Below are 20,730 nucleotides of genomic sequence, written 5' to 3'. Positions count from 1 at the left end.
ATTGCTGTACTATTTGTCTACTAATTAAAAATATTTGTTAACCTTAAACAGATCGTAATCTATTCAAGGCCTTTTGTGCCTCTGTATCTTGAGGGCATTTTTGATTTAAATCAGTTTGAAACAAACATTGGGTGTTTTTTTCCTTCTCTCTTCCCGGGGGACCTGTAGGATATTATTGCAGAGATTATAACTATATTGGTAAGAAAAGGAGGAGAACAATAGGCACTACTATTTTGGGTAGTGAAAATGGCCTCTGGATTAAATTACCTAAACTGAGAAAGGACCTGAGAGAGAAACAAGGAAGCGTTGGTTCTGTTTTTTGAATTCTTCCCATCTATTGCATGCATTTGAAGAGTTTTCCCCCTTAGTTTCCAATCCCTTACTCGCCCCAGAGAACCCCTTTGATCCAAGACTTTAAAGCAGAACCCATGGACCTCCAGATGTTGTTGGACTCCAACTCCCATCAACTTCAGCCAGCATGGCCAATGGTCAGGAAAGATGGGAGTTGTAGTCTCTGGCCTAATGGAACAATGACAGAACAGCTTAACTTGCAAATAATGAACCCTGGAAAGAGAAAGCAAATTTGCATCATTGCTAACTAAACCTGTGGGCACATGCATGATGTGAGAAGGATTTCCATTTCCCAGGTAGGCAGTAGTGGAGCTCCCTAGAGGTCTGGACTCTTGACAAACTACATTTAGATGGCACTTGGTGATAAATGAAGACCCAGCAATGAGAACCAGGATGTGGATTGAGACGTTCTCTATAATGGAAGGCAGTTGTGATTCTCTTTTTGCCCCTTAAAATATGCGAGCGGTTTCCTCTTTGCACGTAAACAGATCCATTTTTCAGCCCCGTAATCAGTATGCATCTATTAAGCTACTTAACAGCAATGAGCTGTGGTTCATTAGGTAGCTACTGTTGTGTCTCCGTCTAGTTAAAATTTCACAGCAAGTTAATCTATTTTATTACAAATGAGAACACAAGCGATAATGTCCCCGCCATTTTCCAAACACAGGGTTAACAGTATTTGTAACAAATCAATGAGGACATTTCAATAGAAAAATTGCAAAGCTCAAAGCCTGAAATCTTTTTTTTACACCTTGATGACTTCATTCTGTCGTTTCTGAATTTTACAGCCCCGTGTCACTCTTCATGTATTTCAGTTTTGTTCTCCTGAAATAGCTGTTGTTCTGCTAGCCCAATACATTAAAGGCTTCTTTCTGAATAGCGAATTACTACTCACTCAGAGAGAAGAAAATACCAGAAAAGTGCAAGGGGAACCTGTGGTGCTTGGACTCCAGCTCTTGTCAGGTCCAACCAAGCATGGCCAATGGTCAGGAGTGGTAGGAGTTGCAGGGGAACCAGAGAGCCACAGATTCCCCATTCCTGTATTAGAAGACTGCTACAACAAAACTAAAGCCTGCTGTCAATAGGATTGCACTCTACTTGAAGGACCAGGGTTGCAGTCTGCAGGTGCTCCTGGGTTGCCAGGTGGCACACATGGCCAGGGGCAAATTTGCACAGCTTTGGCTTGAGTACCAGCTACACCCTTTCCTAGATAAAGTAGACCTGCATGGAACTACCTTTGAAGAATGTTTGGAAACTTCAACTAGTGCAAAACGCAGTGGCAAGCGTACTATCTGGGGTTTTTGGGGGGAGCACATTACTTTATCGTTGTCTAATCTGTGCTGGCTTCCAGATCAATTTTGGGGACAATTCGAAGTGCTGGTCCGTCATTATTATTATTATCATTATTAAAATTTGTATACCTGTAGATTTCAGGGCGGTTAACAACATAAGATTACCACCACCATCTATCTATCTATCATCTATCTATCTATCTATCTATCTATCTATCTATCTATCTATCTATCTATCATCTATCTATCTATCTATCTATCATCTATCTATCTATCATCTATCTATCTATCTATCTATCTATATCTATATCTATATCTATATCTATATCTATCTATCTATCTATCTATCTATCTATCTATCTATCTAATCTATCTATCTATCATCTATCTATCATCTATCATCTATCTATCTGTCTATCTATCATCTATCATCTATCTATATCAATCATCTGTCTGTCTCTCTGTCCATCCGTCCGCTCATCCATCCGTCTGTTCATCCATCCATCCATCCATCCATACTAAAAATCAAAACAAAGACAACCAATAACCACCTCCCCTTCGACAACACATTTAAAAAGGCATAAGATGTCAATCAGCCAAACGCCTAGTTAAACAGGAACATTTTAGCCTAGCACCTAAAGGTGTATAACGAAGGCACTAGTCAAACCACAGATAATGCCCTCTCCTCAGCTGTCACCTGCAGAACTTCTTAGGGTGGCATGAGTCTTAAAAGGGCTGCTTTTCCAATCTTAACACCTGAGAGGATCTGTAGGGAAGGAGGTGGTATTTGAATCTTACTTCAGCACTGGCAAAGGGACAGCGTCCTTCACTGCACAGAAGGGCATCAGGATGGCGTAAGAATTAAAGACAACTCAACTGTGCACCAACAGTTTGCCACCGCTCCACGCCATCAGCATCTGACACCTGATGCTCCAGTAACCGGATGGGAGAGCCTTGCTTTCTATGCTACCGTTCTAAAAGCATTTCTCTTTGCCAAGGCTTTCCAAGATTAGTCTGAGAGTCATGTATATTGCTGGTTATTGTGGATATGTGAAATTACTGCATTTCTTATTGGTTTCACATTATTTCATTATGCACTGTTTTTCTTACTTTGGGTACATTGCTTTGCATTTTAAAAATGTTGAACACTTTATACACATTGTTCAAAGTAAAGTAATTAATAAATAGCTCTGTCAAAAAATTACCAGTTCTCTCTGTTCCTTTCTCATTCCATACAAACTGAAACTGCGGCCAGTTTAAAATAGACAAACACATATGGGCTTAATAATAATAATAATAATAATAATAATAATAATATCATTTACCAATAAGTGTCCTATTTCCCTTTGTATCCCCCTTCTAACATATGTACAGAAATGCAACCTGCAGGACATTTTCTCATATCCTACTCCCCTGCAAATGAACTGCTGAACTTCAGCAGACCACCCAGTCATTAAAAAGCATTTAACATTACCTTTAGTCCTACTTTAGTGCTGTTAGTGTGCTGCCAAAGCTTTCTGTAGCTGTTATTGGGCAAGTGGCGGTTGTGTGTGTGTGTATGTGTGTGTGTGCATGCACACACACATGTGATTTAACTGTAGGAGTTTGCATGAGAACATTGATGTTTTATTTGCATTTTTATGTTTTGGTTTTAAATGTAAGTCACCCATGAATTTGTTAAGGGGCTGTCTGGAATGCACTGGCTAACTGTTCCCACTAGATGCCAACACCCTAAAGGGATTCATACATGTGGAAGTATTGACATTAGTGCTCCCATTTCCATGGATGGAACCCTATGCATATACACCCATGTCTGCTTCAAATAGATAAGATCATGCGTCAACCACGGGGGAGTGGTGGTTATCAGTAGTGTGTTAGTCCATGCATTCTGCATAGCCCCTTTATAAGTTCAGTACCAATGGGTACCACATGACAGAAGATGGCTTTTGCCAGGGCCCAAACTACCCATTCACAGTGATCAAGTCAGCCAAACTCACAACAACATATACATAACACACAGATACACACACATGCAGAGCATATCTATTCTTGACATAATCAACTTGACCTTAGTACTTCCAGCAGTGATATTTCATAGTATTGATCTTCACTTGTGTGCCAAGTGTTTAGAGGAGCTGTGATGCTAAGGCTTGCTTGTTTATTTTTATTTCTAGTGCAGATATAATTACTCATCCAAATGTTAATCTATTAATGAGTTCCTTAAGGACTTAATGGCATTTCTCTGCTGACAAGTGGGTTTTGCAGCTCTGTCTGAATACTGGAAATTTTATTCATACATTTGTCTCGATATTTCTTTTTAATTTATGCCTTTCCTCTTGTGATCTTCTGGGCAGGGCAATGTGGGAGTTAACTCACTAATGAAACTGGAGGCAGCATAACAACATCACCCTGCTTCAGGATCTTTCTGAAAACAAAAATGAAGAAACTTCAAGATTGTGATTTTATAGGGAAAGTATGGCTTCCCAATGAACACAGAATACCTTTGGTAATGTAAATTATCTCTTCAAAGTGATGTTTTCACTGTGGTGTTTTTAATGTTATTATACCTGTTGGAGGCTGAATTTCTCAGAAGGAGCTGAAGGCTGCATCAAGGGTAGCCCTTTGGGTCAATCTTTTGACAACCAAACACAGTGATACCTCTGGTTACAAACTTAATTCATTCCGAAGATCCCTTCTTAACCTGAAACTGTTCTTAACCTGAAGTACCACTTTAGCTTAAGGCAGCCCTTTTCAGGGAAGTTTTTAACGTGTGATATTTTAGTGTATTTTTGGTTTCTATGGAAGCTGCCCAGAGTGGCTGGGGAGGCCCAGCCAGATGGGTGGGGTATAAATAATAAATTATTATTATTATTATTAGCTAATGGGGCCTCCCGCTGCCGCTGTGCAATTTCTGTTCTCATCCTGAGGTAAAGTTCTTAACCCAAGGTACTACTTCCGGGTTAGCGGAGTCTGTAACCCAAAGTGTTTGTAACCAGAGGTGTTTGTAACCCAAGGTACCACTGTATCCTTTTGGAATAGTATTTTCAAAGAACCTCCCCATGCATCCATAAAACATGTGAGAGGGAAAGATGTACCATGCTGAACAACCTTGTCTAAAGATTGGCACATCTCTCTGGCTATGCCCCCTGGCACCCACATGTTCAGCTAAATTTGTGAAAGCAACATGGGAATAGTGAGCACTTTTATTCCTTTAAAACAGATGCAGAGGTATCATGGGGTATGACCAAATGAGCATTTCCATGTTGGGAGTGACTAGCCATCACATTCCCATTCCCCACAAATATTCAGAAATGGTGGAGCTCTGAACTGTTTTGCCCATGTAATCCTTGTAACCACACGAGAGAATCATCCAAATGTTCCATAGAATCCCACCACCAGGAAATGGCAACCATGCCACAGGTAAAGTATAAATCAGGCTTAAATTGGATGGATGTGTTTCAATTCAGAACCTCATGTGAGCTACAACCTGCATATTTAGCTTCAGGAATGTAGACTTTCCCATTCTTTTCATGTACACAGCAAAGCTTCTCATCCACAGCATATCCCTGGAGCAATGATCTGAACTTCACACTTTTCTAACCCACCACTTGGTTTACTAAAGGCTTACCAGACTACTGTGTAACCATGACTGTCAGGGATCTTTCTCACTACTAACTACCTCTTGCTTTTAAACTGGAAACAGAAAGCTAACCTTGGACTTTCTGAATGTGGGTCACCTGCTCTACCTCTGAGCATGCAAAGAACGTGCTCTACCACAATGTCGTTGTCCCTCCAGAGGAAGTAACTTTGGTATCAATAAAATGAGTAGTGCTGTTTAGGAATTATGCCTTGGGGGAGGGGCGGGGGGAGGACTATCAACCTGAAGGCATTAACTCCACAAGCTCATCTCACCCACCATGTCCCAGCGTGCACCAGTTCCACTCTCTCTGTTCCCAACCTTCTCAACACTGAACCTACATAGAACACTCAGCATGGTTGGGAACTCTGATAATCAACTGAATGAATACTTCAACTCATGTCCAAGTGAATGCAATGAGAAGCCCCTTTCAGACTTTCCCCACCCAACACAAGAAGATTAGGAAGTAAGTGGATAAGATGTTTTGGGCAGAGCCAGCATGGATGGCCCTGTCCCCCTGCCCCCTACAAGAAGCATTTCCTGTTCAGGCCCGAAGTGGACTTTTGTTTCACTATAATCTGAAAGATTACCTCCACCTTCAGCATGCATTAGCTTTTAATACCAGATGTTCACTTACTAATTTCACTGCATTGTGACCATTTCTCATCAACTCATTAATTGCCAGCTGCTCAGCCAAAGGAAAAACAACAACCCAAACAAACCCATAGATAATCAGAGGATATTGGTAAATAGCCAACCAAGAACACACCACTTTGGCAATTCTCTGTGAGTCGAAGAATAGTAACAGACATTTCCTTTGTGCTATTATAACATTTCCTGGACTTGTTATCAGTATTGCTACTCCAGATAAGTGGGTGGGTGGGGGGGATAAATTAATGGCCCAACAAAGATCTTTGTTAAAATAAAGGTAAGAGGACATTTAGTGCAGGGATGGGGAACTTCTGGCCCTCCAGATGTTGTTGGACTACAACTCTCATCAGCTGTGGTCAGCAATTAAAATGGTTGGGAATACTGAGAGTCACAGTCCAGCAACAGCTGGAGAGCCACAGTTTCCCAACTCCTCATTTGGAGGAATAGTCAAACTACATTATATGTCAGTCAACAACATATGTGATAAAATCCCATCAAACAGACAGATGGGTTCAGCAGGGGTGGCATGGATTAGAAAAGTGGAAACTTGAGTTGAACACCATCTTCCTTCTGCACACCCTGCTGCAATTTCCTTTTGGCATCTGGTTGGTCACTGTGGAACATATGAAACTGGAGCTTTGCTCAGGTCCAGCAGGGCACTTAGTATGTTCCAAGTTTGCTTCTGTGGCATCTGCAATCCCTTGGGGAGAAAATAATCTAGAAGATTTTCCAGCTGTCTCTGCAGAACTAGGTGCACAGTGAAGAGCAAGTATCGAAATCCAGTATATACACTATTCCCATCACACAGCTGGGAGACCGTTTTTGCTCATTTGCAAATTATAGGAATTGGGTGGGTTCCTGTCCATCAGCATTTTGAATAGTTTGTAGGCTAGCTGCAGCTTTATGTTCTAATAGGCTTATTCTTGGAAAGCAATTTTATTTTGTAAGGAAGTACTGAATTCAAGGTCCTGGAACAAATGATGAACAGTTTCTTTGCTAAGACTATGGCAAGGAGGACTGGTTGATGTGAGGCAGTGTTAGTGGTTGTTTCTCTGCCCATTCCATTTTCCTTGTCAAGAGAGAGAAAGCTAGAAAGCCTCCCAGCCTCTGCAAACTCTCCTCTGTGTATAAAATGCTGGTGCGGGAGAGACCTTCCAACTAATACTGAACTCAGCCAGCCAATGCCAACAGCATTATAAGCCAAAAACTGGGCTACTGAGAAACCACTGGTGAGATATCTGCCTATTTGGGGGAACTCCAAGATTTGTAGAGGTGCATGAAATAATTAAAAAATTCAAAAAGGACTCCAAAATAATAGCAAGAAACAAAGAAACATGTGATCATATAGTGAAGGAACAGCAGGGGAGGTGAATGCATACTGAGGCTGTTAGCTGAGACTCAACTGGAGCTCAAGACATGTTGCAACACCCACACCCTGCCATGGCCACCCCATCCCCAAGCTCTGCACAGAGATTCAAGAGGCCAGAAAACCCCCCACACCCTTATAGCATTGCTTTGGAAGTCCCATTTGCCTCTGGCTGCGAAAAACACAAGGAGGAGGAGAAAGAAGTCAGCTGTACCTGTTGAGATTTGAGGATTGCCTTCCTCAAATCTACATGGGTAAACTTGGGAGGGGTGAAGCAAGCCCTTCTAGGCATCTTAAATGCACTGCCCACCCTTCTTTTTGCCTAGCCATTATTTTCCATCACATGGTTCACTTTCTTCAAACTAATCAGGCTTTTCTCTCTCTCGAGCTCCCTGCAATCTCCTTCCTACTATGAAAACATTCCTTATTTGATGCTGTGTCTGACTGATTAAATGATGTTTCCAGGCTTAATGACGTTAATGCTATTTCCAGCCCACATTAGGGCTATATTTGTTATTAACAACAAACGCTGGCGGCTGAGCCAACATTAAAAGGACCTGAAGCACAGTAAAAGGCTAATAAGCGATTGGTCTGACAATATTCCCAGGTTAGCTTTTACAGAAAAGCATGTGGATTTGCAACTCAAAATAGCTCTCCCAACATTAAAGACAAACACAGCGCATTGGTTATTATTTACCAGAAGCTACCACTGAGCTTTGGAAGAACTGTTATCTGGCACTTATGGGTCTCAAACATGCATCCCCGAGGAAGAAGCATCGATTCCTCCTGCTATACCATCACAATGATTGCACAGCAAACTGAATAACTGGGAGATCTGCAGTGTTCTTACCATTAGGCACATGTATCAGTAAAACTACTACTACTACTACTACTACTACTACTACTACTAATATATTGATGCATTTGAAGTGCCATAATATCAAAGTGCCTCCTCCCCCAGTGTTTGTTTTTTTAAATGAACGTAGAATCAAATGATTTTCAAGATTACATGGGATCTTGGAGGTCAACCTCCCACTGAGTGCAGGATCTATAATGCAGAATGCAACAATGGGAACAGTCCGTACCATACAATTAAAGCACATCCAACACGCATTTACAGAACCTGGCTCCCCAACCCAGCGAACTGTAGTTTCCCATTCACAGAGCTACAATTCAATTAACAAACTACAGTTCCAAGCATTTTGGCTCAGACAGACTCAGGAAGACATGCGCTTTAAATGTGTGTTGGATGTACGATGGTGCGGACCCTGCCTGTTCGTATCCCTGACAGACGGGTGGCCAGCCTCTGCTTAAATACCCGTAGTGAGGAAGAGCCACCACTCCCCAGGGCAGCCTGTTTCCACTGTCAAACAGATTTCACTGCCATGACATTTCTCCTAATGTTTAGCTGAAGTGTGTTTTCTTCCAATTTCCACCCATTAATAATAATTCTAGCCCTGCCTCATGCAGTGACAGAGAAAAAGTCTGTCTGAGCCAAAAGGTTGGCCGAGCTACAAATATGGCTCTTATCTTTGCACAATAATAGGATACATTCCAGACCATGCAAAGGATAGGGGCTTACCTCCCCACCTCTTCCCCCTCTGTATCTTTCATCTAGACAAGCAGGAGTGGCTGCATGTCACAGGGTGGCATGCTCACTAGTGGACGCTTTTGAGTGCTAAGCATCTTCACTTTTATGGGTGAGTGGGGATTTGGACTGGGGCTTGTGTCAAAGTTTAGACTTGGAACCTAGGGTTTCCTTAGAGGAGGAGCAGAGGGAGCATGAACTCTCCCTCAGCAGATCTCCAGGCTGCCAGCAATCCTGACAATGGAGTCACTGCATCCAGTGACTGCATCATTAATGAAAATGAATTCAGACCAATGACAATGGAGTCCTTAGATCTAGGCATCAATGACAATGGAGTCACTGGATAAGACATGCGTGGCAATGGATTCAGACCAATGACAGTGGTATTACTTCACCCTAGACTTCACACCCTAGACAGTGGTATTACTTCACCCAGAGGGCTCCACACCAGTTACCTAAATTTCTGGCTGGCTCATTCCATCCGGAGTCATAAGGAAAATGAAGAAGGTGAGCCAGGAGCTTCAGGGCCATCTGCGAAGTGCCCAGGTAGCTTCATGCAAGGCTACTTAGCAGCAGAGATAATTACACATACAGTGGTACCTCGGGTTACATACGCTTCAGGTTACAGACTCTGCTAACCCAGAAATAGTACCTTGGGTTAAGAACTTTGCTTCAGGATGAGAACGGCAGTGCAGCAGCAGCAGGAGGCCCCATTAGCTAAAGTGGTGCTTCAGGTTAAGAACAGTTTCAGGTTAAGAACAGACCTCTGGAACGAATTCAGTATGTAACCAGAGGTACCACTGTATGCACCTGTATGGATCAGGTTCTGGTTGAGAGTTAGGAAGGGGGTGGAGTCTCTGGCTCCTATGTAACAGCTCCAGTCATAACAACACCATACATTTAAAACACTATTATACCACCTTTAGCAGTCATGGTTTCCCTCAAAGAATCCTAGGAACAGTGAGGGTACTGAGAGTTGTAAGGCGACCCCATTCCCCACAGAGCTACAGTTCCCAAAGTTCCCTGGATAGAGGCATTGATTAAACCACAATGGGAAATGCATGGTGTAGAAGATGAAGCCTCCATTAGAGCTTCAAGCATCCGTGCAAAGCCTTCCTGAACTGGGGAAATGAGAAATCTTCCCATTCCTAGTCCTACAATCAACAACCAGCTTACACTCAATTCAGTTCATTCTGCGCTTCTTAAAGACATATCCTGCAGAACAGGGAGTGCTAACATTTTGTTTAAAATTCTGATCCCATGGATGACTTACGGCAAGCCAAGATTCAAAGAGAGGAAGTTTCCTCAGCGGGACTGTAAAGGCAGGGATTTACAGTAGAGTTTTTGACAAAGAGTCTTTACTACAGAAGTGCTAGTAGGACCTGCTAATCACATTAGGCTAGATTAAAGATGGCAAGGAAGGCTTTCTAAATGGGCCTACTGTAGCTCTTCCTAATGTATAGTGTTCTTGTCAAGATGAAATCAAATTTCATAGTTATGACATTTCTTTCCAGAGTACTAAATGTTAACTTTGCTGAGCAGGCACATTTTGCAGCAGGGTAGTGGTGAAGGCAGGGAGAGGCAGCTTTGTTTTAGATAAATTAAGGCAAGGAGGGAGACACACACGATAACCTCATTCAAAGATGCCCATGAAGCAGACTCTTCTGACACTACAGAGAAGCAACTAACTTATACAACAGCTTGCAATAGGGTTTGCACAATTCAATCTATTGATTGCATTAATCCCATTTAAACATTATAATTGAAGTGACATATGGACTGATATTGGTGAGCATCAGCAAGGCCCACACTGATGCAGGCTCTGGGCTGTCGTTTAACAACAACAATTGGTTCTGGAGTCTGCCATTTTTGTTTTCAACAATGCCATGGATGATGACTCTATTCCAGGCATTCTATGGGGCGGGGGAGAGGAGAAGGCTGCTCTCAGGAACTGTTGGCTCCACCATAATTAGTGTGTGCGCGCACACACACACACACACACACACACACAAACCCATGAAGGCTGAAGGAAGGAAGGTCTCAGTAATCACCACTGTGCTCTAAGTACTTGAGATGACTCCATTCATTGTTTCTATCATTTTCCAATTGCTCCAATTTTTGCTGTTTGGGGTTCATATATGTGTAATAACACTTAGGACCTTGGAACTTCACTTCCTACTTCCCTGAGCTGTATGATTTGCAGAGCACATTACCTATGCATGACAAGTCACTCCCCTAAACCTTGCTGACCTGAGAGACATTCCCCTTGAACTAGAAACAGATCACCAGTTTTTCTGTATTTATTTTCTCTGTGTGGAAAAGAGCTTGTAAATATGAGGTCCTGCCTTCTTGCTGCCAGGGTATATTCCCACAAGAGCTGCACCATGTGATTATGTTGATCGTGTAACTAAGCTTGGAGCCTTACCTTTATAACTGAAGCTCCTGCTCTTGAAAGTGGACTGTGCATCTGAGCTGCAGCTGCCATGTTAGCTATAGTGTTGAGATGGTTCATCTGATTCATAGCCATTGCCACCGAAGCAGGAGGTAGGCCAACTGGGAGAAGTGGGTGGGGCATCATCATAAAAGGCAGATCTATTCCTGTGGGGGGAAAACAGGCTGTGGATCAGTTAAATATTGTTATTTTTTTCATTCCTTAATAATCTGACATTTTACTCAAGACTGCAACTGTTCCATGGAATTAATAATCTATCAGATCTTTTCCCCAGCAAATTGCAGGTGGGGTGATAAGAAAATTTGTGGTATCTGTGACAAATAAACAGATGGGGACGGGAAGCTACATAGAGCCACAGGGCACTTTTAAAATGTCAGAAGTTTTTTCTGTCTGCACTGGAGGAGATGGAGGAAGAGGATGAAGAAGAAGAGAAGAAAGTGAGGGAACACAGAGAGACCAGAAAGATATAGAGATCTGTGGCTTTTTCTTTGAGGTGCTGAAAAGGAGTTATGGAATGATGCCCATTCTTTTCCCATCTGTTAATCATACAGACGTTGGTCCATTTGAACTGCCCTTGACAAGCCCTCATCTGCCTGCCTTCTTACTTGCAACCAGTTAGGGGATGGTTCCTTGTCATCTCTGGCTCCACCAACTGTTGACCCCCCTGCTTACCATTGCACTAGTCCCAATGGGCATTAGCCACCACTCTTGACACATATCATTAATAAAATATTGTGTTTTTAAAAAATGATTTAAGATAACCTAAAATGATTAAGACCAATCATTACTTCCCATCCAGGTCAAAAGTGTGTAACATCTTGACCTGGAGTCCAAAACCAGATAGAGAGGGAGCCAAACAGACACTCTGAATCACAGAGCTCCATCCAAGACCATCCAAATAGCTTCCGGAAAAACTGTATTTTCTTGTTTCAGTTGTCATGCAATGGCCAGGACTGAACAGCTATAGGATATCTTGAATTTCATTACGGTGTGTTATCTTGGTTTATTTTTTAAGTATTGCTACTTTCCTCAAGCCCTTGGGGAAAGGTGAGGAATAGACGTTGAAATAAACAAATCCACACTGCAAACAGATGGCATTTTCAAGGGGCAAAGCTTTCTTAACAAAGATGGAGATAATATTTTAAGCAGAGTGAACCTGGGCATAAAACACTGACATAAATGGTAATTACAAAAGACCAGAAACACAGACAACTCAGGTGTATAACCCAGGTTAAAAATATGCAGCTGCAAGAACATGTCAGTGGAAAAAATTCTTCAGTCAAAAAGATTCATTGTATAACTGACCAGCAAAGCATTGGTTGCTCTTCCTGTTAAGTTTTACTGATGGGATGGCTTGTTTTCAAATTTATAATTATTATGAACTTTTAAAGTGTTTTTGTGGCTGAGGGCATTTTTAGCTACCTTTATGGTCCTACACAGATGGAAAACAGGGCAAACACATTTTAATAACTATTAAGGGAAGGGGTGATCTCCAGGCTCATTCACATTAATCCAAATCAGCTTTCACCAACCTGGTGCCCTCCAGATGTTTAGGGGCACAACTCCCATCAGCCCCAGACTTCTTGATGAAGGCGACACAAAATCATTATTCAGGTATCAACTGAAATGAATCTTGAGATCATCCCCCCTCCCTCCTACGCTTTGGGCTTCAACACACGCATACCCTTTTCTTCCTGCTCATGCGATACAAGGGGAAAGGAAATGTGCATTTTAACTTTAGAATATCTAGGACATCATACTGCAGTTTGATCTGGGTTTCTGTTAGTTAACTGTGGTTGGATTGGCAGCTTACTTTTAAGGCTTAGCTTTTTCCTCTCCTCCTCTCATGTGTGAAAAAGAAATATGTGTGGGGAATCTGACAGCCTGAGGCTTATTTATAATTAATCATACTAATAATTTTATTATTTGTACCCCACCCACCTGGCTGGGTTGGCCCAGCCACTCTGGGCGGCTTCCAACAAATACAACATTAAACATTTGAAATTTCCCAATACAGGGCTGCCTTCAGATGTCTTCCATAAGTTGCATAATTATTTATCTCCTTGACATCTGATGGGAGGGTATTTTCAGGGTGGGTGGCACTACAGAGAAGGCTCTTTGCTTAAACCAGCGACGAGGAACCTGTGGCCTTCCAGATATTGCTGGACTATAAGTCACATCATCCTATGTTGGTTGCCCCTGACAGGAACTGGAATCCAACAACAACTGGAGGGCAGAACGTTCTCAATTCCTGTTGTATATAAAGGATGGGGAACCTGCACCCCTCCCGTTGTTGTTGGACTCCACCAGTCCTATCCAAAATAATTTGTGGTCAGGGATGATGGAAGTTGTCATCCAGCAACATCTGGAGGGCCAGAGGTTCCCCATTCCTAGTATAGACTGTGCTTGTCATATGGACTCAATGCATTAAAGGGCTGAGCAAAGCAAAACCAGAAGGTGTGATTGTACTTGGAAGACAAAAGGAAGCCACTGTAGATGTTGGAGCACCAGCCCTCTCACCACCACTTCCAAGCACAGACGTGAAATAATTTCCACTGTCCCTCACAGGAGTAGCAGTTATGCAAGACCTTTTTTAAAAAAAAAAATCCTGAGAAGAAATTTTGTGCTAGAGATGGACAGGGATGTATTACACATCCATTTTTAGCCCTGACCCGACCATTTTTATATTTATTTTTTCAGCATGTTAATCTGTTTAAATGTTATGTGCACCACAATCTTTGAAGATAGGGCTGGATCTGAATTTAAACACAAATTAATCTGATTCAGTGTTGGTCATTTGCTCTGCATTTTATGATTTTATAATTTTTCTGGTGTTTCGTTGATTTTATTGTACACTGCTGAGAGGTTGCCAGTTTACAAATGTTAACAGAAAATGCTAAATAAATAAATAAATAAATAAATAAATAAATAAAAGTAACTGGTCACTTAGATGGGCTGTGGAACAGTGTGTGTGACATCTCTTTTCTTTAAGCAGTTCTACAACCTCACCCAACCCACCAAGCTCATACAAACGTAAGTCTTTGTTTCCTCATTGATGCCCCCCACAGCAGTCTGGTAATCTTTCCTCATACTCCATGGAGTTTTCAACCCTCCCAGACACCATCTGTCCGCACTGAATTGCGTGCCTACTTAGAGTCCAATTGACATGCAAACTAAATGCAAACTACAAACAGAATTTAACAGCACATTGCCAGTTTTAAGGGACAATACATCAAGTGCTTTCAAAAGGGTGTGTGAAGGAAATGCATCTCATGTTCACAAATCAGACATAATGCCCGATATTCAATAAACCCTTGAATTGTCTTGCGGAAGACTGCTGAATGATCAGCAAGACAACAGGGTGATCAACAATAATAATAAAAATAGTGAAATAATCTGAAAGGAAGGAAATAAATTTCATTTGCAGACCTTGAAAAGATACTAGATACTACAAATGTGTTGAACTCCTCAGAACAGAAAATGAAATTTCGCAGTATATAGAAGTTAGCTACTGTTATTCAGTGCGACACAAGAAGTCTAGGGTCTATCTTTTAGCCAAACAGGGGACCAGAGAATGTGTTATTATAAGAACCAGTGCAAATTGCTCAGTGTGTTCAACTAACGTTGGGAGTGATAATCAAGATACTTTGTATGTATGCATCACATATCCACAAAGATATGTATCTTAAGTAAATCGCATAAACCTACCTTTAAAATTTTGGAACACAAATTAGAACATTACCATGCAGATCTTATTTCTCCCTCATTCGTTTGCTGTCACCCTTTCACAACTCTTTTCCTCCTTGTCGATCTGGCATGCAACCTATCTACATTCTTTTCCTTCTCCTGCCTGGACAAAATATTCTTTTGTGCACCAGGAAAGAAAGAAGGCTGTATTTTCCAATGATTTCAAACCACTAAGTTTGGCAGAATTACCAAAGAAACTTGTATAACAAGGAACCATTCTTTCCAGCTTTATTTCAAAAACCAAATGTCCCAATAAAATGTTGTTGTTGTTTGTTGTCCACTTCCCATTTGTTTGCACACACAAAAAAGTAAACAAACCCAAGCAAAAGTGCTTAGATTTCAGTGTAACTCATGAAAGATCTAGGACTACAAGTTATAGCTTTGGTCCTAAGTATTAGGCCCAAATTTGAGGGGACTAATAACACCCCCAAAGATTGGATTAATGGGGTGGGTGAATTCTAACATTTTGTTAATTGTTGTCTCACCTTTAAATAAGGGACAGTCAAGGTTCTTTCCTTTCCTTTACCAAAATGATAAAGACAGTTGATTTCCAAGGACAGTGGTGGCTGGTACACATTGCAACTGGTAGGGCAGAAAGAATGGAGCCCAACAGTAGGTGGAGCCAGAGCCAAAGGCAGGTTGAGCCAACACATTCTACCTTCACCTCATCCTCCTACCCCCTGGATTTGTTGTAAGCAGGAAGGCAGACAGGTGGGTTAGAAAGAATCAAGACTGAGATTGGTTGGGCCATTTGCCCTAAAGAACCAGCCGCCACAGCCCAGGGAAATTATGTTCCTTGAATGTTGACTGGGCTGTTGAGAGCAGCCACATTGGTCACCTGAAGTAGTATTAAGGTTTTCCTGATGATGTAAATACCTTGTATTTAAGAACACCATCCTGACAATTCTTAGAATCCACTTGGCCCTCAAAAAGTTTCTAAGTATCTCCGCACACTTTTGCAGGGGATGAAAGTGTGGTAGGATTTTCAGTCCAGCTTTTTAATGTTTTCAGCTTTCCTCCCACACTTCTCATGGCCATGTGGAGGATGAAAAGGGGATACCATCATACATACTGTTTGTGAGCAGATGGTTTTGCTGCAGAGGGCTGAGAGGATGAGCACTTCCCAGACTTGGCTGCCCTGCCAGAGTCGCATGGCTGACCCCGTGATGGGATCCTGGTGGGATGGGTGACTGAAGTTTCTCTTTATCCCATGAAGATTCACTTCCACCTGGAAAAGAGTGTGCAAAGATTGGGTTTTGAGCAATTATTTTTCATCGCTGGCAAAGGGTCATGAAAGATTTCTTCCCTACTCTGACAGTAAGATTTTTTTTAAAATAATAATAGTTAATTAGATGAAATGTTCAATTATGCATGAAGGTGGGGGGAAAACAACAATACATAAAACAAAAGAAAGGACACAAATATAACCCCAACACAGGACATCTGTGAGGTCAAGAGTTTACTAAGATACAATCGGGCAGAAGAAAAGAGAAAGCCCATCTGTAAGGAGAAGAAAGATCTAGCAACATCCATATATTCTTAGCTGCTGCTGATATATAGAATTGAACATCCAACATATTGGATTACAAAATAAAGTTCCATCAAACAGCACTGAAAGGCTGTGGTTACTCTTTCCCTTGTAATAGGTGTAAGTTATGGGTTTGTTTTGTTTTGTTTTGTTTTTACAGTATAGCAATAGACCCCACAGGAATAAGATGTTCAGGGACAATGGCTAAATTCGTAATTTCGTTGTCCCCGAGAGGGGGCAATGACAATAAAGATATTATTATTATTATTATTATTATTATTATTATTATTAAATGAAGTTCCTGCATAATGGATTCTAGACTTGTGCATGTGACATACCCATGGAAATGGAAAAAAAAATAATGATGGAGAAGACTGACAAATATGACCAAAGGACTGATGCATACAGAATATATGAGCTCTGACCAGGAAATCCATCATCCAGAATTCCCAATTATGTGGAAAGAGCCTATGCTGTATAACAGGAAATGGGGAACCAGTGACTCTCCACAGGGGTGCCAGCTTTGGCCTCAGATTATGGGTGCCCAATGGCATCACCCGTGACATAATGTGATATCATGACATTGTGATGTCATGTTACATTGGCGCTTCACAGCGGTACTTCTGAGGCCCTGAAGACCTTTGATGTGATTTCTGGTTTCTACCAAAAGTTGCGTCAGAGGTTTCGCAGGACCTCGGACATCGCCTCAGAAGTCTGGAAGTCATGTCAGAGCCCTGCGGTGTGGGTGCCCAGGCCCCCAGGGCCCCCTATAGTTGGTGCCAGTGTCTCCAGATGTTGTTGGACCACAGTTTCCATCATCTCTGACCATTGTATTGGCTAGTTGTGACTGATTATAGAGTGGGAGTCCAACATCATATGGAGAATCATAGGCTCCCCATCTCTGGTATATAACCCACAGAGCATGGAATCTTTTCAGCTCTTCAAGTAAACAAGCACATCTCAGAGTGGGCAGCTGAAGAGAATTTGCCTGGAAGCCAGGGACAAGCTGTCCCTTGAAACACCATTAATAGTTGATGGCCCTTCTGCACAACTAGAAGAAGAAACAATAAAATCTAAAGACAACACAAATGTGTACCCATTGGCTGAATGTTGTATAGGTCAGAGAATTCTGTTTTTGTTGGAATTATTTCCAATTCACATTTTTAATACAGTCATAGACCAGCATAAGGAATTATTTCAGATAAGCCTGGTGCAGAATGTTGTGTGTGTGAAGTGGACTGCCCTGTTCTACGTGGCACATCTTGTTCCATGTACCAGGGCATGTGCATTTCCCGTTACAAGGCAAAGACACGCAAACTGGTCCCTCCCCCTGACTACTCAACCATTTTCTGCCAGCCCAAACCTCCCCAATTTTCTAATCTGGGCTCCCCCCTAAAAAAGGATAAAAAAACCTGAAATGCTAATTAAGGAATGCATTATTAATTTTGCCCATGCATTCGGTCCTGTGCCAATGTGCCACAATAATTTTCTACAGAGCAAAGTATTATGTTAATGTTAATCAAGGTATTTTCCGTTATTTTCCCTTTTCAATGAAAGCATTCGATTAGATTTTGTATTGGTCGAAGGAGGTGGGGGTGGGGGGTGGGGGTGGGGAGGCGCCTGTCTGGGTTATTGACACTGCCAGGAATTCATTAACTTGATTTCCAATTAGAATCAGTAATACTTTGTTGGTGCGTAAGGGACAGTGGCAGGAGGGAAAATGTATCTTAATTGAAGATGAAAGTAACAGCATAGAAACACTCAACATTCTTTATGATAAGCACTTGGCTAATAAATGTGATTAATGCTATCAAACAGAACAAAAAAATTGAGAGATCAATGATTGAGCAAAAAGGGAAACACTCCATCATTTTAATACTACAGCTAAGCTATGAATTACCTTTACTATTACAGATTTGTAATTTTCAAAAATGATGAGCAATGCAGTGACAAAGAAAGATACATTTATGCCAAGCTAAATTATACCATATGTTTTAATATAATGTGGCATAATTACAGCGGTGTTCAACAGCGCTGCTATATTTGCGTTAGTTGTGTCAGCACTTCCATCGTAAATTTAACACACTGTGCACTGACTGTCCCAAATTCACATTGACTGAAATAGGGTGCATTTCAAAGCATGGTCGTATTTGCATCTTCTGAAAGGCCAGTGTTCCAGAGATTAAACATAGTTGGACTAATGAGCACAAAACAGACAATATGCATTTTGCATTCTAGAATTAAAAAATTCCTTTCCCTTGGAAGTTGAGTTCTTATAGGTCAGCTTGCACCCACCTGGCACTCTCCACATGCTTGTAATCTAAAACTCCCATCAACTCCAGAGTGGTTAGTTATCAGTAATGATGGAAGCTGTAGTCTAAAACATCTGGTGGGAACCAGGTTGTGGACATTTTTTGACATTCTTTTGTGGGGTTACCTCTTCCCCCCATCACCAATGAGATTATCTTCAGGAATTATAGCATAGTAGCTTCATCAACTGCAGTTTTTAGATTTACACCCCACATTTTTAAAGGTACACCTAACAATAAAAGTAAAATGTGGACTCATCCTTCTTCTTCTTTAAACTATTACATGGCAAAGTCAGGGTTGTTGGTTTTTTGCTTTACAATGTGTGTGAGAGGGGAAGGATTCAGTCCCTATAAAAGAGCTGTCTTGTTGAACCAAATCCTTTAATCACCAGTTTTGTACTCCCTTCTCAACATCCGTTAATGTCAACAGGTCTACTCTGAGTAGGAGAAGGTTAATTGCCACCCTAAGCTTTCCCCCAAATAATCTTGGGAACTGTTAATTTATAAAGTGACCTGAGAGCTTTTGGGAGACTGTTGTCCATTCTCCCCACAGAGCTGCAATTGCTATAGTTCTCTCTGGAAATTGTTAACTGTAGTAGGAATATGGGTCTCCTGTTAAAGTGATATAAGAGCCCACTAATTCTGGTTTCTAAAAGGGTCGATCTTTTTCTTTTATTCAGAATGAATATGTGAATTGCATGTACCATTATGTAATTATACTGTGTCTACAAAAGTTAGCTAGATAAAACGCTCACAAACAACACTCAATATGGTGTCTGCATAAATTAATATATCCATTTCCTTAAAAAAAATCAAAAAATCAAAATGTGTTCTGGATTGTGGCCAAAGTTTTCTAACTTTTTAAATAACGTTGGCAGAACCAAATGCAAGTTTTAAGGGCTTGAGAATTTGATCTCCATCACATTTTGCTAAGCACATTTTGTGTCACAGTAACGTAAAAAAAAGAGAGAGGCACAAACCACCCTTCCTCCAACAATGCAGAGTAAAAACCTTACTTGCTTTGGCTTTCGGGGAAAAGGTTATGCTGCAATTTTGTTTATTTATTATTCCATTTATATGCCACTTTTCTCCCAAAGAGCTCAGGAAAACCATAAATGGTTTTCCCCTCACAACAACCCTGTGATGTAGGCTAGGCTGAGAGATAGCGACTGGCCCTAGGTCACCCAGTAAATTTTCATGGTGCGTTGAATCTGAGTCTCTCAGGTCCTAGTCCAACACTGTAATCACTACCCCACACTTGATTCTTTATAGTGATAAACCAAGAGAGAGAAATATACATACAATCTGTAGTTAATGCTAAAGGCATTTGACAAATCAGTGGATCTGCTTGACATGGGCATATTTTTTCCGACCAAAGGTGGCTAAACAAGAGGAAGAACTTTCTGACAATAAGAGCTGTTTGGCAGTGGAATGGACTCCCTCAGAAGGTGGTGGACTTTCCTTCATTGAGGGTTTTTAAGCAGAGGCTGGATGGCCATCTGCCATGGATGCTTCAGTTGAGATTATTGCATTGCAGGGGGTTGGACTAGATGGCCCTCAGGGTCCCTTCCAACTGAACAGTTCTCTGATTCCATGTTGTCTTTGAAAAAGAACAACACATTTTCTATCATAATTAAGTCTGTCGAGGTCCACATCTTTTACTAAACAGTGGGTGCAGTGTGTAAATCAAGATGATGATCTGTGCCTGGGCACGTTCCAGATGTTTGAATGATAGATGCTAACCAAGAGGAAAAGGAACTCAAATGCAGGCCAACGGGGACACTACATATAAAATTTCAGTCAGAAACA

General features: G+C 41.4%; 1 protein-coding gene across 6 annotated transcripts in view; it reads right to left on the bottom strand.

Moving 5' to 3' along the window:
• The window catches only part of DACH2 (dachshund family transcription factor 2), a 305,329-nt gene that overhangs the window by 60,663 nt on the left and 223,936 nt on the right, over window positions 1-20,730 (bottom strand). For 5 of the 6 annotated variants that reach the window (XM_028715836.2, XM_077922614.1, XM_028715840.2 and 2 more), the window contains 2 exons: window positions 16,157-16,312; window positions 11,311-11,483 (listed from right to left, as the gene is read on the bottom strand). In XM_028715836.2, the coding sequence (XP_028571669.2) occupies window positions 11,311-11,483; window positions 16,157-16,312 (329 nt within the window). The remainder of the gene's footprint in view (window positions 1-11,310; window positions 11,484-16,156; window positions 16,313-20,730) is intronic. The other variant, XM_077922615.1, reaches the window with a different exon arrangement.

This window comes from Podarcis muralis, chromosome Z, assembly GCF_964188315.1.
Source record: "Podarcis muralis chromosome Z, rPodMur119.hap1.1, whole genome shotgun sequence".
NCBI classification, from domain to species: domain Eukaryota; kingdom Metazoa; phylum Chordata; class Lepidosauria; order Squamata; family Lacertidae; genus Podarcis; species Podarcis muralis.
The sequence above is the reverse complement of the archived record's forward strand: the minus strand, read 5'-3'. Positions and strand labels throughout refer to the sequence as shown.